Genomic DNA, 21,658 nt, shown 5'->3' with positions numbered 1-21,658 from the left:
ATTAATGAGTAATGAGTTAGTAAACATATTGCAATAAAAAAAAACATAGATAGAATATTGTTATATTTTATATTATTTTATTTGCACATTTTATGTAGACATTATGATGATATAATAAAGATTTTCTCTAAAACTAATACTGTACATGTAATATGTCTAAAACTTTTACCAATCAAACTGAAATAATTAACCCCCTACTCTATTGCAATAAAAACATAATCATAAACAATTCTATAAATGTTATTAAAATATTTTCTTTATTTTCACAAATGAATGTGTAAAAATCAAAATGTCAACTAAGATACTCCGAGAAATACTAGGAGCTGACAATTGACAACCAAATAATGTCATGGTAATGCATACTATCCCTAGTAACAGTAAATTAATTCGCAAATTTTACAAAATAATAACATCAATTTGCTTGTCATAATTTTGTAATAAAAATATCAAAGCAATTTATAATGTAATCTTAACCAGGTATGAAAATACTAAACAGCATTATTTCTTGTAATTACTTTGCTCACAGTAGGTAAGCAGGTATTTTACTATAATCTTTAATTAAATTATCAATGCCTTATATTCCACTAAGTAATGTTATACCACGGAGTATAAAGAATATTTCTTTATATCATGGTTCTACGTATATGGCGGCATCTTAAGTGATTTATTGGTTCAATGGAGGGCACTCTATCAAATGATAGAAAACAAACTATGGAATATCATATTATTTTTATTATTTTAGCTAGTTATGACAGGTGGTATTCCTGTTATTACATTAAGTTAGAGATGTATTTTCCCCCAATTTTAGTCGCATTTAAATGTCTTTTAGATTTCTTCCTCTCATTCAACATAAACATCTATTGAAATATATAATTAACACTGAGATTCAAACATGTACAATGTCAAACAAATAAAATATATTAAAATATCTTCATCTCTAAAACATAACAAATTTGTCTGTTTTAATAGTAATCTTAAATATGTACAGCTTTTTAAAGATATTTCTATTTCTAGTCCATTGTGTTGAAAAATATCTACAAATTATTTACAATAAAAAAAATAAATTACAATACATGTCATAGGCTATAGGTCATCATTAAGAATATGACCTTCTGCCATTTTAGCTTTCACAACTGGTTTTTGTTTATGTGAATTAGTTATGTTTTGTTTATTTACTGACTGCGCATTTGGTGTTGGAATCTCTGCCATCTTTTCTATCTCTGGTTCAGCATCAATAACTTCTAAATCGTCAGTATTTTCAACGTTTTTATTTATGATGTTATTCTTTCGCCAAAAGATCTGTTGGTCGTCATCTGTTTCAACTGTTCCGGGGGAAACAGTCGTGTAACTAACATCGGTCTCATCAACCCCAAGTAATGTCCTCGAAACCACTGTAAAGAAAAGTACAATTAATGTCTACAATAACAATACATTATAACCCTGTATTATGGAATGAAACATCTTCGAAACCCAACGTCAATGTGTCCTTGTAATAGCGGTTGGCCTTGTGTTAAGACATATTCCCCTCCATTGGTTCATAAATAAAGGGGAATTCTATTGTAGTCTATTTCCTCTTTGTTGTTTTAAATCCAACAGTTTCTGACCATATAAACTATATAAATAAGATAAACTGCTAAGTGACCACACTAAATTTGAGGTTGTGCCACACTGAATCTCTTTTAATCAAATGATTACAAGCGTATAGATTTCAGCAACTTCATTTAATAAAAATTACACTATTGTACGACATACGATTTTTTCTGAACTTACCTCCCACACTCTGTTTGCCACCGTTGGGCATTGGGGATGACTTGAACAAATTAAAACTTGGTGCCACTAACAATGAAAATGAAAATAGAAAGACCTGCAAAACAAACAACAACACATTTTACAAAAAATACAGTGTTTCTGGCTGTAACAGTGTTGTTCGATAGGTCATTTATTAAAATAGACTTCTGCAGATGTAATGTCAACAGAACCATGAAAGTGAAATAAAACTTTGGTTATGGCTTCATGCTTAAAAGTAATTTGTCAAGAATTGTCTTGAACTTGGATTTTAATCAAAACAATTTGTGTGTTTAGTCACGTGCAACGGTAAACAATAACTTGAGCAAGCGACTGCAGCCATGTATATGGCCTTGTTTTTTTTTATCCAAGGACGTTTATTTGGGTACTTCCCCATTTTATTAAAAATCTCTGTCTACACTATAAAACTTTACAAAAAATGTGATATGCCCATATAAGGTCATGTTTCGTAAAGTCCCTAATAACTGGTCATGTGCATGAGAACAATATTAAAATTTAAATTTGTATACTTACCATAACACATGTGCTAGCACTGACTGCCTTAGATGTTGCCCTTGAAACCGATGACTTAAGATCTTTTAACTGTTCTAACAATGTTCTAGTAAAATAAAGGTGAATTCATTTAGCTCAGAGCAATGGAATTGACAAAAATAACACTCTCCCTATAGCAAAGATATATGGTAAACTTACTTATTTTCCTTCTCAATTCTGTCCATCTTTCTCCTAAGTTCAATATTTTGTCTCGTACAGTTCTGCACACGCTGTTCTAGTCCATCAACGTATTCCTTCTTTCGTTTGCGACTGTCTTGTGCTGATATCTAAAAAATAGTTTTTACCAAAATTAACAATTGACATTTACTGTGCACTGTGCAAGTGATGGGTGTACTTATCCATAGATATAGGTCAGCAAGATTGAGATTGATTACAGGGTTAACAATCATCCAAATTATACTATATTTAAAATATGTATTTACCTTGTTTCTAATTTTTCTTCTGACTGCTTTCAGTGATTTCTCTTCATCCTAAAAAGAAATGCAATACTACAGTTAAAAAAATAGAAAAACATTTATATGTCTCTCCAATTGCAGCTTTAAAAAGAATAATAATTTTTTAGATCTGGTATCATCTATAGCAAAATAATCTTAATCCATGACCAAATGACACTAAAACAGCTAAATTTAATTAATTATTATCTGTGATTATTAGTTTAAATTTAAAAAAAAAACCATGTTTAACACCAGTATTTAACAATCAAAGCCATAATCAATTGAAGTTTTTTTAAAACATATTTATTATTGGTTCTCCTCATGTGGACCCATTCCTGTTGGCAAGAAAATACCATTCTTTCAAAATACGGTATTTAAATTTGTATTCTCTATCGCAGTGGAAACGGAACGTAAAAACTTTACCTTTGTCAATGGATAGTGAGATGGGAGTGCAACGTTCGCATCATCTAACAACTTCTTCTCCTCATCTGTTAATGTCAAAGCTGGAAACTTCTGAATAAAAAAATATAAATGATGTGTTACAAATAATAATAATAATAATAATAATAATGAGAAATCGGTTAAAACATACTAAATGCAATGTAATGTTGTTCGATTTATAAAGCGCTTATACAATCAAAAGATTGTCCCAACGCTCTGAGAGAAAACAGAAAGAAATTGTACAGTAGTACTTACTTTACTGTCTGTGCTGATAATGTTTTCAAATGAAGATGTGTCTTCTTTGATAAACAATGGTAGAGAGTCTGTAGCCATCTTAACATACTTCACTGCTGGCTCTTTAGGTTCTGCTGAAAGAGTAGTGATAATAATCATTACATAGTGCTGAACAATACAAGTAAAGTCACTTGGCAAATCTCAGGATATCTTAGGATACACCAGAATGATATACTGACTACCAGGAGACTATTAACTACCAAGAAAGGACACTGAATACAAGGAAAACATGTCAACTGCCAGTAGAATATACAGACCATCAGGAGAGCACCGAATACCAGAAGTATAGAACCCACCAACTACCAAGAGGATTTAATGATTGGTGACACAACCAAGGGGATACTGAATACCAGGACGATATACCGACTACTAGGTGATATATTGATTGACAAGACAATATATTATACCAGAATGACCTACTGTACTAACCAAATAGGATTTATTAAATACCAGAATGACTCATTGTACCAACCAAATAGGATTTATTAAATACCAGAATGACCCACTGTACCAACCAAATAGGATTGATTAAATACCAGGATGACCTACAAAATACCAGTAGGTTTGTTGTGGAGTTGTTATTCTCCAATGAAAAAATTAATGAAATCAATTAAAGAAGCTAATGATGAAGCTAATGATGATACTAAGCTGGAACGTTTTGTAAATTCCACCATGACATTTTATTTTATATCAATATCAAATTTATTTACAGTGATATAATAAATTTTAAACAGAGTAAGCAAATTAATTTACCTGAAAACTGAATAGCCATGTCAGTAGATTTTCCATCCGATGTTGTCACAGTGATCAGATCTCCATCAATCAACATGGCATCAGATCCAGTCAAGATACTACTTAAATCAAACGTATCCAGGTACGATTCTGACGCTGGGATTTCATCAACCCCGAGAGGACTAGCATTTGATTGGTAGGAATCCATAAGTGGGATGTCTTCAATACCGACGGGACTAGCTTCTGATGTGCTGTGATACGGTGATTTTTGATCGTCTGATATTCCACTGTCGCTGCTTACTGGTGAGCATACTTCAGTTGTGTATAAGATATCTGAATGATCTTGAATTTCTGCATTTGGTAGTTGTAACAACTCGTTGAAGACATCATCGGTTAAACCAGTCTTACAATCCTGCAGAAATGTATTTGATTAGAAGACTCATACAAAAACAGGTTTGATGTTTTTGATTTAAATATTAAGAATAAACAAAGAAAATGTTAAAACACTCAATTAATACACAGGTACAGATTAAAGATTTAAATTGAGGTTTTTTTTTCTTTAAAAAAGTTCATTATATAAGGTGGAAGTTTGAACCCATAAACCACCAGCTATCAGCTATACATTATTATTGTCGGGTATTGGTAAACACATCATTTCAATAATAAAGACTTAGATATCACTTTTTCCAAGTGTGTAGCAAAGAGTGGGTCCTTGCTTTCCATGCATTTCAAGGTGACTCCAACATAACAAGTTTTTTAAGAATTCTTACATACCAGCTGAAAAAAGTCTGGATTACTGGGAGATATCATATCATCATCCACCAGAATGCCTGTGTTGATATCAAATAACAGGTCCAGTTCATCTGCTGTTGACAACAGTCTAGTTGCTGCCACTACCTCTTCTGAAGACATCTTAGATTTCTGCCTTTGGATTCCTGCCAACAATATTTATTATACATTTGTAAATTTCGATCTACAATTCTTTCCTTTCGTTTATAAAGTATTTAAATCTGTTTCAGTTATATAGAGTTCATGGAATTAAGAACATGCAATAGGACTTTATAATTTATGAAATTAAATCATTATTACAAACATGTAGGGATGGCATAGTTTAGTAATGTAGATTCAATTTGGAGGTAGTGACAATTATATGGTTCAGTATTATTAACTTTAAATGAGGATGCTCTTTTTATTTTACATCACCCTGGACATCTAGGTCTATATAACTCCATATAAAGCATAGCTAGATATCTGTTTACAAATTACTTGTTTTCAAGTTACTCAAATAAAATAAAAGGCTAATTAATAAAGTAATAAATACTGTATGTTATTTTAATGAATGAATTATCTTTATTTCTGTAATCATCACTTCCTCTCTAGTACTAGGTAGTAACTAGTAGTCTAGGGCAAGGTCTACATAACTGAACAAATGCCTCTCTGGACCAAATAGTCCTAGGCCTCTCTGGACCAAGTAGTCCTATGCAACAGAACAGAGGACTAAAGCCTATATATACACACCACCACTGCCCTCTAGCTAGGCTAGCCTGTCTCTTTTCTGTCCCTCCTGTTCCTGTTTTTGCATTGCTTTACTTTATACATTATAATATATAACGATTTTAACTACTATTTTCTACAAAATAATAACCAAGGTTTACCTCAGCCTTTTAAAAAAATCTGGCAGATTGGTTTGCAAAAAAAGACGTCTAATTTTCTTAATAATACAAAAACAAGACTTGCTTCCCTCAGAATCTGTTCTTATGTGTTGCTGGTGATGTGTAAACAGTGGGTGGAAATCTATTTTTAGATTATGACAGCATTTCAGATACGTCCATATCGTTGACGTGGCCCATAGTAATATAACATTGAAATATTAACATACTATTTGTTATAGTATAATTAGTTTATTAGATCTAAATTATTATGTATTTCCATTGTAGACTACTGATATTTTATTATAATATTTAGCTATACATTTTAAATATTTGTGTTGATTTATACATCATATTTTAAAACATTTTGAACAGCATAAACATGGGTATTCAAAATGGCAGCCTCCAGCTGGGTGGAGCAGATACAGATTGCTCGTAAAGAGCTTAAAAACATCCGGTAACTTGATAATAATAATTTATTCATCTACTCATCAGACAGTACAGTGTAGTCTAGTTTATTTGATCATAATAATTTAAAACTACTGTATTAACAATACCAAAGTGTTATAAGTTCTTTGACAATACCCTCTAGCTAGGACCTCGGTCGATATGACAAACCGATGGCAATGCTGTGCATCGAAGCGTAACCAACAAAAATAACATGGTGATGTAACACAATGTTAAAAAATCGTAACTCTCTGTTGTGGGCATGGGTCTTATTGAGAACAAAATTTACTGTAAAATGTTCTTAAATTAAAAATTCAAATAATTCTAATTCGAGGACTGGAGTGAATGATTTATAAATTAAAAATATATTGTTATGTTATTTTCAGCCAGCAAATGGAAACACTGAAACGAGTTTACCACAAAGATGTTGCAGCAATAAACAACTTAATAAAATTCTCAGAAAAAGAATCAAATTTTTCCAAGAAAATAAAAATTGAAGTGCAAAATGAACAACAAAAAGAAGAAATGATAACTTTACCAAAACGTTCTTCACCTGAGTTACCATCAATGAAACCGATTGGTTACCTTCGGTCCTGTTTCAAAAGTAAGAATGGTACACCAAGACAACCATCAATTTGTAGTTTTGCAAAAGGATGTCTTCAGATATCAAAGTCAGTCTTTGACCAACCTGAACACAGCTTACAAGGTTTGGCAAGCTTCTCTCATGTATGGTAATAGTACCTTAATTTCAATTTTAAATAAATATTTACTCATTCATGAAAGAATATAAAATTAAACAAATTTTAATTAATAATTAATATTTCAGAATCATCATCTATTTTTCTTTGACTGCCCTGCACCATAGATAGTGGTCAATATTTTCTCAATTTTTTGCATTGGAACAAATAAAGATATAAATAGTAATTTTTATTTTTTTGTCAGGATTTTATTTGCATTTCATGACAATGGACCACGAACAAATTTTACAAAATCAAAGGTAAAACCACCTCGGCTGGATGGAGAAAAAATTGGTCTATTTTCAACAAGGAGTCCACACAGGCCAAACCCCATTGGCTTGTCACTGGCAAAGCTAGATAAAATACAGGGTAAGGATATATATTATCTAGCCTGTGATTGATATTAAAATGTGTATTCATGCTCTTCACATGCATTGGAATAAAATGTTAATCTATTTATGTTTTCAATAGGTGATACTATATACGTATCTGGTATAGATATCATTGATAACACACCAATATATGACATCAAACCATATGTACCAATGTATGATAGACCCGATCAGGCTTTTAGAACTGATCCTAGCCAAGAGGTACCTCAGAGAGTGTTATCCACAGATTCTTGCTATGATGGACATTTAGCAACGTCCAGTATGGAAGGTACAACCTCATCAAATATTGAAAGAACCAGACCTGAAGAATTAAGCTTAGAGGGACGCATACCAGATGGAACCAAGTTAGAGAATGTCAAACCAGAAGAAATTGAGTTACCTGGTGGAAAGCCAGAAGGATTGGTTGATGATGTTAAAGTAGCAGACTGGATTGCTGCCCCGCCAATTCAAGAGCTTAAAGTACGGTTTACGCACAGTGCGGACATGCAGTTAGAACATTTCACGCAGTCTAAAGGTAAACTATTAGGATGGTAGACGTATATGTTAATTTATTAATGCTTGGTTCCCACTAGAGACGCAATTACTTATTACAGAAAAAGCATTGTTTTGCATCGCTGATCACAAGTAGTTATGTAGTGTTTATTCATAGTTAGAATTTTGCAAATATTTGTAAAAAATATTAATTGGTACTAACTGCATTTATTTTATTTATCAGATTTTTTCGAATATTTTACAAGTGCAGAAGAAGCTAAGCAAGCAATAGCAGCGATCTTAGCAGCAGATCCTCGATCAAGCTACCGTCGTAAAGCATGCCAAGACAAGTTGTACTACTTCACTGTGGATAACATTCATGTGACTGCATGGTTTGGAAATGACTTTGCTGAAGTTTTACAAGTTCAATCAGATAAAGAAAATTAATTTTGTAAGCAAGTGCGGTGTCAGACCTGATAACTGTTAGAGTTTCCCGCTAAAATGCAACATTTTTTATTGCTATAGATTTACAAAAACACATTACATTTTTTTTGTAACACCCTGTATGGGTAAATAAATAAATATCTCATTTACTTACATACTTATGAATAGACTGCAGTTATAATTGTCTGCAGTTGGAGTCATTGTTCATTCCTGATGATGGTCATATAAAGATCAAAACGAATCATGGTTTGCCTCTCGTTATTTGGAATAGGTTTTTATACTATGTTAATTAAAATATTACAGTATTGCATACATTTACTATTTAATTAGGCTCAATTAATAGGCCTTTTTTGGTTAAATAAATCTCCTTTACCAACCGTATAAATCAACTACCAGTAATGTATGAACAAAAGTCAAGGATACAAAACACCAGGATTGGACCAATCTGGATATAGAATACTTTAGCATTCTGTATAAGTAAGCTGAAAAATGTGTTACCGTTGTATTTTCTTCAACGCACATCAGCTTATGCCATGCTTGGATAGTGCCTGGTATTTTTTCGAACGGTGCTGACGAGATATTTATTTACAAGATTTATTCAGGTTTATAAAGAATAGATTGAATGTACAAATAATGTATTGAAAATATGCTCAATTGTAATAAAGGACTATAGCTGTATGCATAAACAGTGGCTGTGTTTATCATTATGTATAATAAAATTACTGTCATACATGCGATATGAAGGAAGTTGTTATTTTCACGTTATTGGGCCGTTGTAACCTTTTTGTAAGGATATATTTCACTCCGTCAGAAAACTTGTTGAATATTTGACACGAAGATCTGCAGCCTGGCCAAACCTGTGAGCTGGTATTGAGTGGGATGTAAAGGTATTAGTCTGTATACTGTAGGTATTAGTCTGTATGCGTCACTGATGTCCGTCTTAGCCATGAATGCCGGGTGATTGCATTTGTTTAGCATGTCAATTGCGTTTGCGTTGCCAATTTTTTCGTAATAACTGTTTTTGAAAACTCAGGGATGTTGTAATTGACAGAGTTTGTGTTGTAGGAATAGGAAAGGTTGTGGAGGATAGAAAATTTTCCAGGTACGGATTTTTCTCAAAGGTTAAGAGGTGGCTTTAGGGCTTTAAAATGTTCAAATGGTGGGTGGATAAATGGTCCAGCTATGCGTCCCCTCTTTTGTAAGTTTTTTGGAGAAGGTTTCGGGGTTGTTGATGATAGCTGGGGAGGTGGTTGCTGTAAAAGCAGCCTCAGGTCCGTTAAATTAAAGGTAGAAACCAGAGCGAAACCTTGTGTTAAGTAAGCGTGGTGTTTGTAACCAGGTAGAAGTGTGCTTAATCTTGAGGGAATTATTGGAGAAGGCAGAACATTTTTTTGTGGGGATGATTGGCGAGTTTGGAGTGGTGGATGGGACTGAGTGTGTGGGCGGTTTTTGCCGCGTATAGGTTTTTGAAAACTGTTTTGTTAGGTTTGTTGGTTAGTTTGGTGACCGTATGCTTGTTGTTGGGTGAAGTTGTTTTGGTGCGATGGTGTTCGGTTAGGTTTGTGGATTGGATGAGATCCCGAGTACTGAAAACAGGAGTGGCGATATTGACAGTTTGTCTGGACACATCTAGTGAATCTGTTATGGTAGGAGATACAGAAGCCGAGTGGGACACGAAAATTGTTCCAAAACCGAGTGGACGCTCCATGGTTGGATGGGTTAGAGGTTTGTGGTGAGCTCGTTGAGTCTAGTTTATGGAGGCTCGAACCGATGACCAGGAGCAAAGTGTGTACTCCCTAGCCATTCAAAAGCCATTGGAAGACCATCATTTGCATTTGACCACAGAGAAATGGGGTTTGCCCGGAAACCGGGATGGATATGGAATATATAAATAGAATTTTGAAGAGATAGTATAGTTTGCCACCGACCAAGCATCCGAATCAACAAGGTCATTCGATCTGAGGTCGATTATCAAAATATCTGGCTTGAATGTTGCCAATCGATTTCCAAAATTAGTTAGGCCTAGGCCGTTTATCTTCTTTAGGCCGGGCACCCCCAAAAGAACAGTATTATCATAGTGATGATGATTGAAAGTTTCGAAAGTCAAAGGTCGATGTGCAGTGGACCAAGTATGGAGCCGGACGAATTACACAAGATGATGGAAAGCGAGGCTGTCGCTCACACCGGAAACGAATCAGTGGCCTAGTAGGCTAGAGGACACAACCAGACAACATAATTACAATAAAGTACGAAAATTTGTCAAAATGTTTGGTAAGATAAGGTGTGAGATAAATTCCAGTCAAAGCCTATCAGTGTAGGAGGATAAAAGGGACTGGTAAAATGTAAAAGTTAAAATTATTTTACTCAAAAACTGGCGTGGTAATCAGTTGACAGCGTGAGGTTGAAGAGGATGAGATGCTCACGACGCGCGCGCTGTCAAAAGATGATTGCGAGGGATACGTACTTGTATATTAATTAAAATGAAAAAAAAAAATACACACTATTTCTTTTTTTCAGGCTACTTTATTTGCAATACATAACAATATAAACATACAAGATAAAACAACCTTTATTTTTTGGGAAAAAAACAGTATATAAAATAATTTTAATCGGTGATTAAATACAGATTGTACAGATTTGTTCATATTGGCTATAAAAGTGAATTTCACCCTATTTTTCCTTTGTATAAATGTGCCCTAACAGATGTCCACTGGATAGGGGCTGTCCTAATGGAGTAGTGAAGTTCTTGGGTTGTGCTAAGCAGCACAGTTCAATGAGCACCGCAGAGGATATATATCCACTACATGTTTACTTTGGACATAATTGTATGAGATTACTCTTGTTTGACACTTTTTCTGTAAGATTCAAAGCTCTGTCTACACTATCAATCTAGTTTGACAAAAAAAGTGTGATGTGCCCAAATATGGTAGTAATATAACATCATTATGTCCATATGGGCATATAAAATTTTTTTGTCACATAAAATTTGATAGTGTAGACCAGAGCTTAAGAAATGGCAACATTTAATTTGTCCGAATAGTCTAAACACAACTTGGGGTGCATTTATTATTATCAAAGTCCATCAACTTTAATCTATGGAATAATTGATCTATAAGAATATATTGCATTGAAAGATGAAAACAAAAACTATCGATTCCAAAATTGAAAATAAACACTTAAAACTTATTGTAGAATATAAAGTTAATGTTAAATAAAAGATAATACTGTGAAACCAGCACAGTAGTACGAGATGTAATACTAATTTTTATTATATACTATATTTTGAAGTATAACAACTTTTAAATATCATTCCTACTAATTGACATTTGAAATGGTTCAACTTTAACCCTGCTTTAAAATCCTATTTAGTAGTTAATATAAACATAAACAACCCTGAAGCTTGGTTCCCACTAGAACGTAACGCAAGGACGTATACGCAACGCAAGCGTTTTAACCTAATGACAAGCGAAGTTATAGACAGTTAGCAATCACAAGCGAATAAGCCATCGCTTGTGATTGGTCAATTCACTTGCGTTGCGTTACGTCCTTGCGTTGCGTCGCTAGTGGGAACCAAGCTTAAATAAAAGACCCTATCGCCATTCCCAACATTCCCTCGTCTACCACCAATCAGGCAGCAGCTGGCAAGGTTGACAATTCTTAATTTGTTGGACGACTCAATGAGTGAATTTCTAGCACTGTTTACTTTCAACAAACAAATGATATAATTTGCCCAGTATCATGTCACATATGTATCATATGTGGCATCTGTATTAATTTATGTTAAGGTTAAGTTAGGCTTATGACCTACGACACAGGTGCCACCTACACATGTGATATACTGTATGACACTGTATTACAGAAGTTCCCTATGATACATTATACACACAGTCTCGAGAATAGGCTAAAATAAATCTAATTCATGATTATTAATTTGTGAACATGTTTATATAAAATAATTACACATGCTTTCATAATCTTATGGAATAAATAGCTATAAACATTGGAAATGCTTCTGAAATTGAAATAAATAATATTATATTGGAAATATACATTTATAATTGAAAGTTTACAAGTTATCATAAAATTCAATGTAAGTAAAAGCATATTTTGGTCAAATAATATATAGCTGAACTTATACAAGCAAAAACAATTCAAAAACATAAAAAGTAGGTGCTCTTTTTAAATACTGTTGTGTGTCGATTGTTGTAAGTTGTGTAAAAAAGGAATGCAAAAACGTGGGCGTCGAGTGGGTAAACCGTTAAGTGGTCTAAATTGAATGGGTGGGGCTTGCACCAATTTGAAATGTAATGAGTGAGAGACAATGAGTATCTGTATCATTCTTCATTCCTTATTTGGACTACTAAAGTCCTTTTTAGCACCATTAAAAGAAAATATTTAAGAAATTAATAATTCATGATTCGTTTAAATTATATTTACTGAGGCAATTTTAACAATATTATTAAGATTTGGCAAATATATGTACACTTTATACTTATTAATATTACTATTATTAATGCTACAATTGGTAGCTTATTTACTTAGAAATTGTATAAATCTAAATTCTTTAATTGATTTTCCTAATCTACCACAAAGGTTACATCATAGCATTTTTTTTTCACTTTTCACAAACAAGACAATACATTACTTTCACAAATCCATATCTTTGTTTATACAAGTACTGTTTATGAGTTTGTACATTTTTGAAGAAAAAAAATTGTTCACTATACAGTGGAGATATGAAAAACATCCGACATGAACAAACACAACAACCTGGAAATTGCATTGTGTTGTGTTTCTAGGGGAACATTGGAAGATCACGAAAACGGATACATTTGCATCACAACTTTAAAAACCCTGAAAAATTACTGATTTAATTCACCCGAATTCGTAAAATAGTTGTCTTCAAAGGTTAAAACTAAAACAATTTAATCCACAAAAAAAAAGGAATTGAAAAATATTAAATTAATTTTATTTGTTTTCTGTGCGCACTAATCACATTTAAGTGAGATATTTCTTTAAGTTTTTAACTTAAGTATAATAAATATTTAAGGATTTTAAGTGGTGTTCACTTTAGGAGAATTTGTGAACTTTAAAAGTGTTTTCCTTAGCCTATGTGTTAATGGTGATCAGGACCACTGGCTCACATCACCCTGGTGGACCTTTAAGCTTAGTTCCCACTAGAACGTAACGCAAAGACGTAAACGCAATGCAAACGTTTTAACCAATGACAAGCAAAGTTATAGACAGTTAGCAATCACAAGCGAATAGCCATCGCTTGTGATTGGTCAATTCACTTGCGTTGCGTTACGTCCTTGTATTGCGTCGCTAGTGGGAACCACGCTTTAACAGTAACAAGCACTGAATTTTTTTTAAAGCCAGACAGATTCTATAGTTAAATTCTCAGTACAATAGCATTGTAATATTAAACATCATCAACATACGAAGGTCCTTCAAAATATATTCACATATTTTATTGATTATTTACAGTACCTATAAAATTGATATCTCAATTGGAATTAAGATAAACATTTAGTTTAATTTATGCGTACAAATTCAAATTCCAACCTAAAACTTGTGATGCTTATTTCACATATACAGTCAAGCTGTTTATTATCATAGCCCTAAATATGTAGCAACAAATAATGAAAATTGCTAGTTTCAGTAACATACATATGCCACTGTGTAGGGTCGAGTAAAATTCATTCATCAGCACTACTGCAAGCAAAAGTAATGTTCAAAACTCAGAACATTTGTAAATCGTTAGCGTACCTAAATTAACGTTTTGGGCATTTAAGCTGGAAATACCAACAACATTGTTAATATTTTTTTCATAGACAAAGAATGCTTGCTTAATGGAAATTGTATTTTTGGAATAAAACGAAATGCAAAAAAATGTGTGCAGTGTGGTTAAACTCTTTAGACTAGAGTTTCATAGACTACCTTTGCAGCTAGCTATCATCTTCAAAATGGTTTTAAACGTTGGCCGCTTGTTTGGATTTAAATCCCACGTTCCACGCATGATGCCGTAGATGAAATCCGGACATCCGTCTGGTGCTTCCATTCGATATCCCTTTTCCACATGTGTTAAAACCTCGGCTAGCGGCTACAAAGACAGGAAGTATTCAAATAAAATATACAAAATAAATGACTGAACAAGCGTTGTAAATGGACTTAATAAGCGAGTTCGATAACTCCAGAGGGCGCCAAATTTACAAGCTCAATCGGGACAAAAATCTAGGCCCTAGCGTGATGTAAATTTGCATCATCGCGCTAGCCTCAGGACTAGATGGAATTTTTTGTCTCGATTGGCCTTCTAAATATGGCGCCCTCTGGAGTTACCATTGTCGCTTATAGATTGCAACATGTAATTTCAATGATGTGAACAATTTCAAATATTATGTTTAACTTCTACTTTCAGTCATAAAATAACACTTTCAATCTTTAAGCTTTGTCAATACTATTAAAAAGGTGTGATGTGCCCAAATATGGTATAGTGATATGCCAAAAAATGGTAGTTATATTATGACATTATCATGTCCATATATGCACACATCACATGTTTTTGTCCCATGTAGTTTAATAGTGTAGACAAAGCTAATGCATTAGTTTAATATTGCTTGTATTTTGATGGCACATAATCAAATGTCTAGGTAAATAAAATACAGTCGTAAAGAATTTTTGTTACACTTTTGTTTTATATTATTATTATTATTATATTTTATATTCATTCTCAGAGGGGAATCATTTTTTTCAATGATTAAATAAATATTTTAGATTTTATTATTAAAATTATTGCACTCACAACTCTAGGATATGGAACTCTGCCAAACGAATATAATTCCCATAGAAGTATCCCATAACTCCAAACATCCGACTTCACTGTAAAGTTCTGAAATTAGAAACAATCATTGATAGTTAAGTAGGTTTGGAAATGTTGCGGCACATGGCTTTCTGTGTATTTAGTATTAATACTAGATTCAAATGTATCCTATTATTATTATGTTATATACTTTTGTTTTAAAAAAACAATTACAGCAACATTACAACTTGTGGCCAATAGACAGATTGGCGTGTAACCTTTTATGATAAACAACAAAAACTTAAGTTTATTTTTTAATGATTTAAATAATTACATTTTTTCTTAAGGCTTCTGGTGCTGTCCATTTGATTGGAATTTTTCCAACTTCCGTGTTTAAGTTCACGTCCCTTGCCAAACCGAAATCTGATACTTTTGCAACATCATCTTCTGAGATAAGAATATTACGAGCAGCTAGATCCCGATGAACTAATTCTTTTTCCTCTAAATAAGCCATACCAGACGCTACATCACTGTTGAGAAAAGAGATTGATGGTTAAGCTTAGTTCACAATTGGAGGCAATGTTATGATGTAGATACAACGCAAGTTAGGTGACCAAGTGTGCGAGTTGTCAAACTGCTAGCGGTGGTGCGCTTACATAATTCTTGTTGACTAAAGGTCATTTATTTAATGTTCATTTGAACAATTTATAATTATTAATCTATGTTTTCTTAGAATGTACAACTGTATTATTTGATGTGTGTGGAAAATGTAATAAAACAAACAAAAAATAGTACATAACGTGGAATTCAATATCATTATCAATTTCTTTTGACTTAATTTAACATTCTTATGTATGTTCTTGTAGTCTTTTTTTTTTAGCAGAAGTTTAGCATTTTTGCAGAAAAAAGTAATTCAATAAAAGAATATCCAATTGTCTCATTCAAATCTGATAATTATCGTGTCCAATTAATGCGGTCATTTTAACCTCTGACACAGAAGTCAATGCTATGGGTTAATCTCATAGTGCATTGTAACAACATAATTAATAAACTTTTCTTTATACATACATACCTGGCAAAATTTAACTGTAATGGTTTTTTGATAACTAATCGCCCTCTTGACCGAAGATAATCCACCAAGTTACCCTGAAATAAGAGTGCCCAAATATGGTAATGATATGTTCAAATATGGTAGTGATATGTTCAAATATGGTAGTGATATGACATCATCATGTCCATATATGGGCACATCACATTTTTTTGTCACATAAAGTTTGATAGTGTAGACAGAGCTTTGAAGAAGCATAAAGTAAAATATTGTGTCAACATTGATGGGGAGATCAAAGCAGCTTGCATACCAAACCGAGTTATATTTGTTCAAGAGTGACATACAATACAGTAGGCCAATTCAGTGCTGTTTACCAGCACTTCCTTATATTCAATTCTACTGTCTATTTCAACAATACAAATTCACTGACCTTTGACATAAATTCAAGTACAATGTAGAGTGGATCGCCAATAACCAGACCAAGGAATGATACAAGGTTCGTATGTCTTAAAGTTCTGTAAAGGAAATGTGAATTAATTAATTTTTACTAAGCCTGAAACTGCGTGGTTTCACTAATTTCAATTTCTAAGACGTGATACAGGAGCCTATCCACATGGTTAGCGCTAGGGGCTCCCTTTTGACAGCGAAAACAAATTTATGCCTTTTAACATCTTTTTTTGATAGACTACAGTATTACAATATGTTGGACTTATATTTGAAAAGATCTTGGATCCGCCTGATAGAGCTAGATAAGCTTCAAACTAAAATTCTGCAAAATTCCTATTTTTTACAATTTTGAGTACTAGCTTAAGTAATATTTCAAATATCAAAACTTACGTCATAATTGATGCTTCCTTCAAAAATGTTTGTGCTGCTGATGTGTCATCTTTTAACTGTTTAATGGCTACCTTACGACCCTGATACTGCCCCTCTAATACATCTACAAATAAGAAATAAACAATAAACAACTAGAAACAGAAAACATAATAAAATATATTTGATATGAACGAATACATTTTTTTTATCAATAAATTGTTATGAAAAATTTAACTGACCTCCAAAATTTCCATGTCCTATCGTTGAACCCATTTGTATATTCCGCTTATCAATTGACCAACCGGCTGTGGTTATACAGATATATAAAAAAATAAGATACTTTTATTATCATAATAATTTTGAAAGCAAGTAATGATGCCGATTGAGTGATGATTTGCCACAACTAAATTTAAATGGTCAAATGATTTGGCCTACTCTGATGAAATTTTATTGTGTGCATTGAGAACACTTTACAAATGTGTATGTACTGTGATTCTTAAGTTGGAATTGAATCTACGACCTCCAGATCATGAGTTTATACTGAATAGATGTACTGTGATCGCAGCATTATATAATAGGGTTGAGTCCACCTGAAAATGATTTGGAAACTGTGTTTTTTCAGTGTACTGAGCATACAGTACAATTACAATAGGTTGTATATAAAAAATAACAATAAGGATGATAATTAATGATGGTTTTGGTGGTAGATTGAGTCTTCTCGGTTTCAAGATTAAAAAGTTAAAAATACTGTAAAAATGTAAAACTATTAAAAATTGCATTAACGTCTTACATTAGAGTTAAAAATATGAATGCTATTTACAACGAAGGATTTTCTAGTTCTACAAAGATTTGCTCTTGGAGGTCGTAGCCTAATGCCTGATCTATTTAAGTTATAACAGTAATGTAACGGATGAGTGGGGTCTTTCATAATATTGTTTACTTTTTTTAGAATACTCTTTTCATAGATAAATGAACAAGATCAGCTTTAATCAGCGTTAAGGACTATAAACAGTAGGCCCAGTGTACACATCTAGCTCATGTGCACTTACTACATCTTGCAAGATGCGTAGGGGTTACCACCGTGTACTAGTACATCACAGCCATGGGAGACCAGTCTTTGACTGACGAGGTCGCCCAGTATAAATAAAATATTTCAATTGTTACATACATTTGATAAATGCTTCCTTATCTACTGAGAAATCTTGTTTCCCTTCTTTGGGCACTGGTTTAATAAGTCTTGAACAAAGCCCATCTGCATCTTTTTCATAGTGCTAGCAGAAAAAGAATAAATGTTCAATTATTTATAAACAAAACACACTCTACGTACAATGTGCATACACAACACAAGCACATCACACAGCCGACAGAGTCTGGCTATTCATTTACAAAATGATGATGTAAAGCTCAGTCTACACTATCAAACAAAAATGTGATGTGGCCATATATGGACATGATGATGTCATATCGCTAACATATTTAAGCATATCACTACCATATTTAAGCATATCACTACCATATGATCAAAGCCTATCAGATATGCTTAAACCTGCATCATTATAACAACTTACCTCAACTAACTGGTATAAATTATCAAAATGTTCTTCCTCATCAATAGTGAGCTTATTGTTGTTGGATATGATTCTATAATGTTCGACCTTGCCAGCAGCACAAACACATAGAGCATAGTCACCCTTAAAATTCACACTCTCTCTAACTAGAAAAAGTCCCTCTGTTAAATCTCTTAGTAATTCTTCAGCTCCATCTCTTGATATTTTACCATGAAACCATCTATAAAAGTTTAAACAAATATTGAAGTTGTTTTTTTAATATACAAAACCTTAAAGGACCATGTCAAACTTATTCTAGTACAGCATGGAGAAAAAAGTAAAAACTAACTTTTATGTTAAATATAAATCCAAAGGCAATGCTGTGGGTATCAGTGGCTGGATCTCAATGGAGATACAAAAAAAAAAGTGAAAAGCTAAATCAAAACGATAAGTAAAACAGCCAGAAAAGTTAGCAGATCTTTCGGGCAACACTAGCCCTTCATCAATGCAAGTGAAGGAATTTGGATAACGTCATTGTATAAGAGCTGGAAAGTGCTTCCTGGGTATATTTCTCTATGAATAGTTAATAACTACATATTGTTTACTCTTTTCATGTTTATGCAATTATTGAGCAATACTTTTAAATTTTATTTATTTTATTAACCATCTTTATAGAGGATCACCCTTGCAGGTCTTCATTTAAAATGAATTGAGAACTTTTAATATTGCACATGTTCAGAGTGATAAAGAAATGTTTTAGCTTCATTTGGCTTGGGAGTTCTGCCGGTACAGTTTACATACTATCAAGTAAAATATTGGATTTTATAAAATACTTACGGCATCATATGTAACTTTACACTTTCTCGCTTTTTAACAAAATTTGCTGGAATCATTCCAATTTGACCTTTGCTGTTCTTTGCTTTATACCAATTAGGATCCTATTAATTTAAATAAAAAATAAAAATTGTATTTCAGTAAAAATAAAACTACTGGCCATCATTTAAAAAAGGTCTTTGACATTCATTTCGAAAAGAAGTCCATATCTCCTGAAGCTATGTCAAACTTTATGTGACAAAAAAATGAGAGAGAGACTGAGAGTGTTTTTTTTAAATGTTTTTTACTATTGCAAACTAAAGCTATGTATACACTATCAAACTTTGTATGACAAAAATATGTGATGTGCCCATATAAAGTTTGATAGTGTAGACAGAGCTTTAGTTTGCAAAAGTAATATACATTTCAAAATGAACTTTCACAGCATTCATTAAGAGAAAAAAAAACACTTACTCTCTAGTTTGCATAATTGCTTATTATTCTTGTTGTTATTTGTCTTACCATTATTGAATAAATGTTATTGAAATAAAATGTTAATTAATCTTTAAAAGAAGCCAACAAAATAAAAAGGAGCCAATATAATTTTACGATATTTTTAGATTTCCATTATACTGAAAACAACTACCCTGATAGAGGTCTCATCATAAAAATGCACATTCTTCTTCATTGCTCACAAACAGTTGATTGTTTTTTTAAATAAAAAATAACAAATGTTACCTTAGTAGAAGACACTATAATTACTATTTCTCCTTTGCTAAATGGAAGATCATCTGCAGTTGAATTGCGGAACTCATACTTAGCCACACATTCTGTACCCGGAAACCATACTTCTTGTGTCTGAAAACAATTACATTATTACATCAATTAAATGATTTATTCATTTTTTTTAATTTTCTTTGGTCGTCTGGTTTGTTAATTCATTAATAAAGACCTCCTAACTGCTGGTAATCAACTCCTGTGATTGGCTTAAATAGCACTCTATATTATGATATTTTGTTTTAATTTTTTTGCCACATTCCTGGCTATGCTTTCATGCATTCCAAGTTGGGGCCTCTGTAATTAGTACTGAATGTATATGAATAGATTATGTGTTTACTGAATTAAGCATTTAATAAACCTGTAAATTAAAAATATTCTACTTCCAGTAAGGTGGCTATGAGTTCTCAAAATAATGTAAGAATTCATAGTGCCCAATTCGAGTTGTATAGTCTAGAAACTCTACCCTCAATTGGGACCAACCATAGAGATATTATAGATAGTCACATACTATACTTACATTAGCCATTCTGATGAAATACAGTGGTGATCTTCTTCTACTCTTTTATGCAAATGACATCAGAAAGAAGTTGTATGCTGTAATATTATAAAAAAAGTTTAAAGAATAACATTTACTTATACTGTATAACCATTTTTATAATATTCATAAAATCATAGTTAAAATCCAACTAACCAAGTGGTAAATTTAAATTAAAGACATTCTTAAAATATAAAAGTTCAGTAGTATTCACACAGCAAGCTCATTATTAGGAGTGTTGAGATAATAAATACCAGTTTGTTTTTTCAGTTGTGTACTCGAAACTTTATATCAAAACACATGGATTTCTCCATGTCCATGCAAACCTTCAAACAATCACATGATTTTTTATTTACTTTTATTTTAAATTAAATGATTTAATAAGAATACGATTATCAAGTTGATATTATTAAGTTGATGGAAATACTATTCTATAGCCTAGGCTTAATAGAAGGTTCACATTGTTACTGAGTAAAGTAAAGTGAATACCATTGATTCATCCGATTCGACCTAGCTAGGCCTAGGGTGGTACAACCACAACTGAACAGGTTAGGACATTCATGTACTGCTGAAGGGGAATATCCCCGAGCAAGCATGCAGTGTCAATGAGCATGTCATTCAACATGGAGGCCTAGGCCTAGCCTAGCCTAAACAGTTAGTTATTTTAAATCTATAATAAGATTCAACTCACAAATTATACCTGCTGAAGCTATATTATTAAATAATCAATTGTTACAAATCTATTTAATTCAATAGTCTACAATCAGTAATTACACTTTCGTAATTCTTCTTTGCAGACAACTACTTCCTGATTTCGTTTCAGCTAGCTAGGCTGCAGCCTCTGCCTGGTGGTGGTGGTGTAACTGTAAGTTTTGTTATTAAAAAGAAAAAATAGCATAGCGCGAGGCCTATACTGTATTC

General features: G+C 32.6%; 3 protein-coding genes across 5 annotated transcripts; 1 reads left to right on the top strand and 2 right to left on the bottom strand.

Moving 5' to 3' along the window:
- Positions 1-55: 55 nt before the first annotated feature.
- LOC140050889 (cyclic AMP-responsive element-binding protein 3-like protein 3-B) lies at positions 56-6,311 on the bottom strand. Of its 2 annotated transcripts, none has more exons than XM_072095879.1 (10): positions 5,915-6,311; positions 5,034-5,194; positions 4,281-4,671; positions 3,489-3,601; positions 3,216-3,305; positions 2,781-2,828; positions 2,497-2,624; positions 2,320-2,404; positions 1,771-1,864; positions 56-1,391 (listed from the first exon to the last, which is right to left on the bottom strand). In XM_072095879.1, exons 2-10 carry the CDS (start codon positions 5,169-5,171, stop codon positions 1,084-1,086), a joined length of 1,395 nt encoding a protein of 464 aa, XP_071951980.1. In that variant the 5' UTR covers positions 5,172-5,194; positions 5,915-6,311; the 3' UTR covers positions 56-1,083. The 2 variants fall into 2 exon arrangements, with proteins under 2 accessions (XP_071951980.1, XP_071951981.1); XM_072095880.1 differs by having other exon boundaries at positions 3,489-3,598.
- Positions 6,312-6,321: 10 nt separating this feature from the next.
- On the top strand, positions 6,322-9,146 carry LOC140050890 (tRNA (adenine(37)-N6)-methyltransferase-like). Its single transcript, XM_072095881.1, has 5 exons — positions 6,322-6,365; positions 6,742-7,086; positions 7,298-7,461; positions 7,564-7,998; positions 8,200-9,146. The coding sequence occupies exons 2-5, from the start codon at positions 6,749-6,751 to the stop codon at positions 8,400-8,402; spliced, it is 1,140 nt and encodes a 379-aa protein (XP_071951982.1). The 5' UTR covers positions 6,322-6,365; positions 6,742-6,748; the 3' UTR covers positions 8,403-9,146.
- A 1,772-nt stretch (positions 9,147-10,918) lies between these two features.
- On the bottom strand, positions 10,919-21,658 carry LOC140051238 (tyrosine-protein kinase CSK-like). 2 transcript variants are annotated; one of them, XM_072096378.1, is made up of 13 exons: positions 21,429-21,658; positions 20,720-20,796; positions 20,161-20,280; positions 19,447-19,547; positions 18,631-18,850; positions 18,231-18,333; positions 17,302-17,367; positions 17,084-17,186; positions 16,677-16,761; positions 16,271-16,344; positions 15,533-15,728; positions 15,202-15,288; positions 10,919-14,502 (listed from the first exon to the last, which is right to left on the bottom strand). In XM_072096378.1, the coding sequence occupies exons 2-13, from the start codon at positions 20,726-20,728 to the stop codon at positions 14,329-14,331; spliced, it is 1,338 nt and encodes a 445-aa protein (XP_071952479.1). In that variant the 5' UTR covers positions 20,729-20,796; positions 21,429-21,658; the 3' UTR covers positions 10,919-14,328. The 2 variants fall into 2 exon arrangements, with proteins under 2 accessions (XP_071952479.1, XP_071952478.1); XM_072096377.1 differs by having other exon boundaries at positions 21,512-21,658.

This window comes from Antedon mediterranea, chromosome 6 (assembly GCF_964355755.1).
Source record: "Antedon mediterranea chromosome 6, ecAntMedi1.1, whole genome shotgun sequence".
Lineage (NCBI taxonomy): Eukaryota > Metazoa > Echinodermata > Crinoidea > Comatulida > Antedonidae > Antedon > Antedon mediterranea.
The sequence above is the reverse complement of the archived record's forward strand: the minus strand, read 5'-3'. Positions and strand labels throughout refer to the sequence as shown.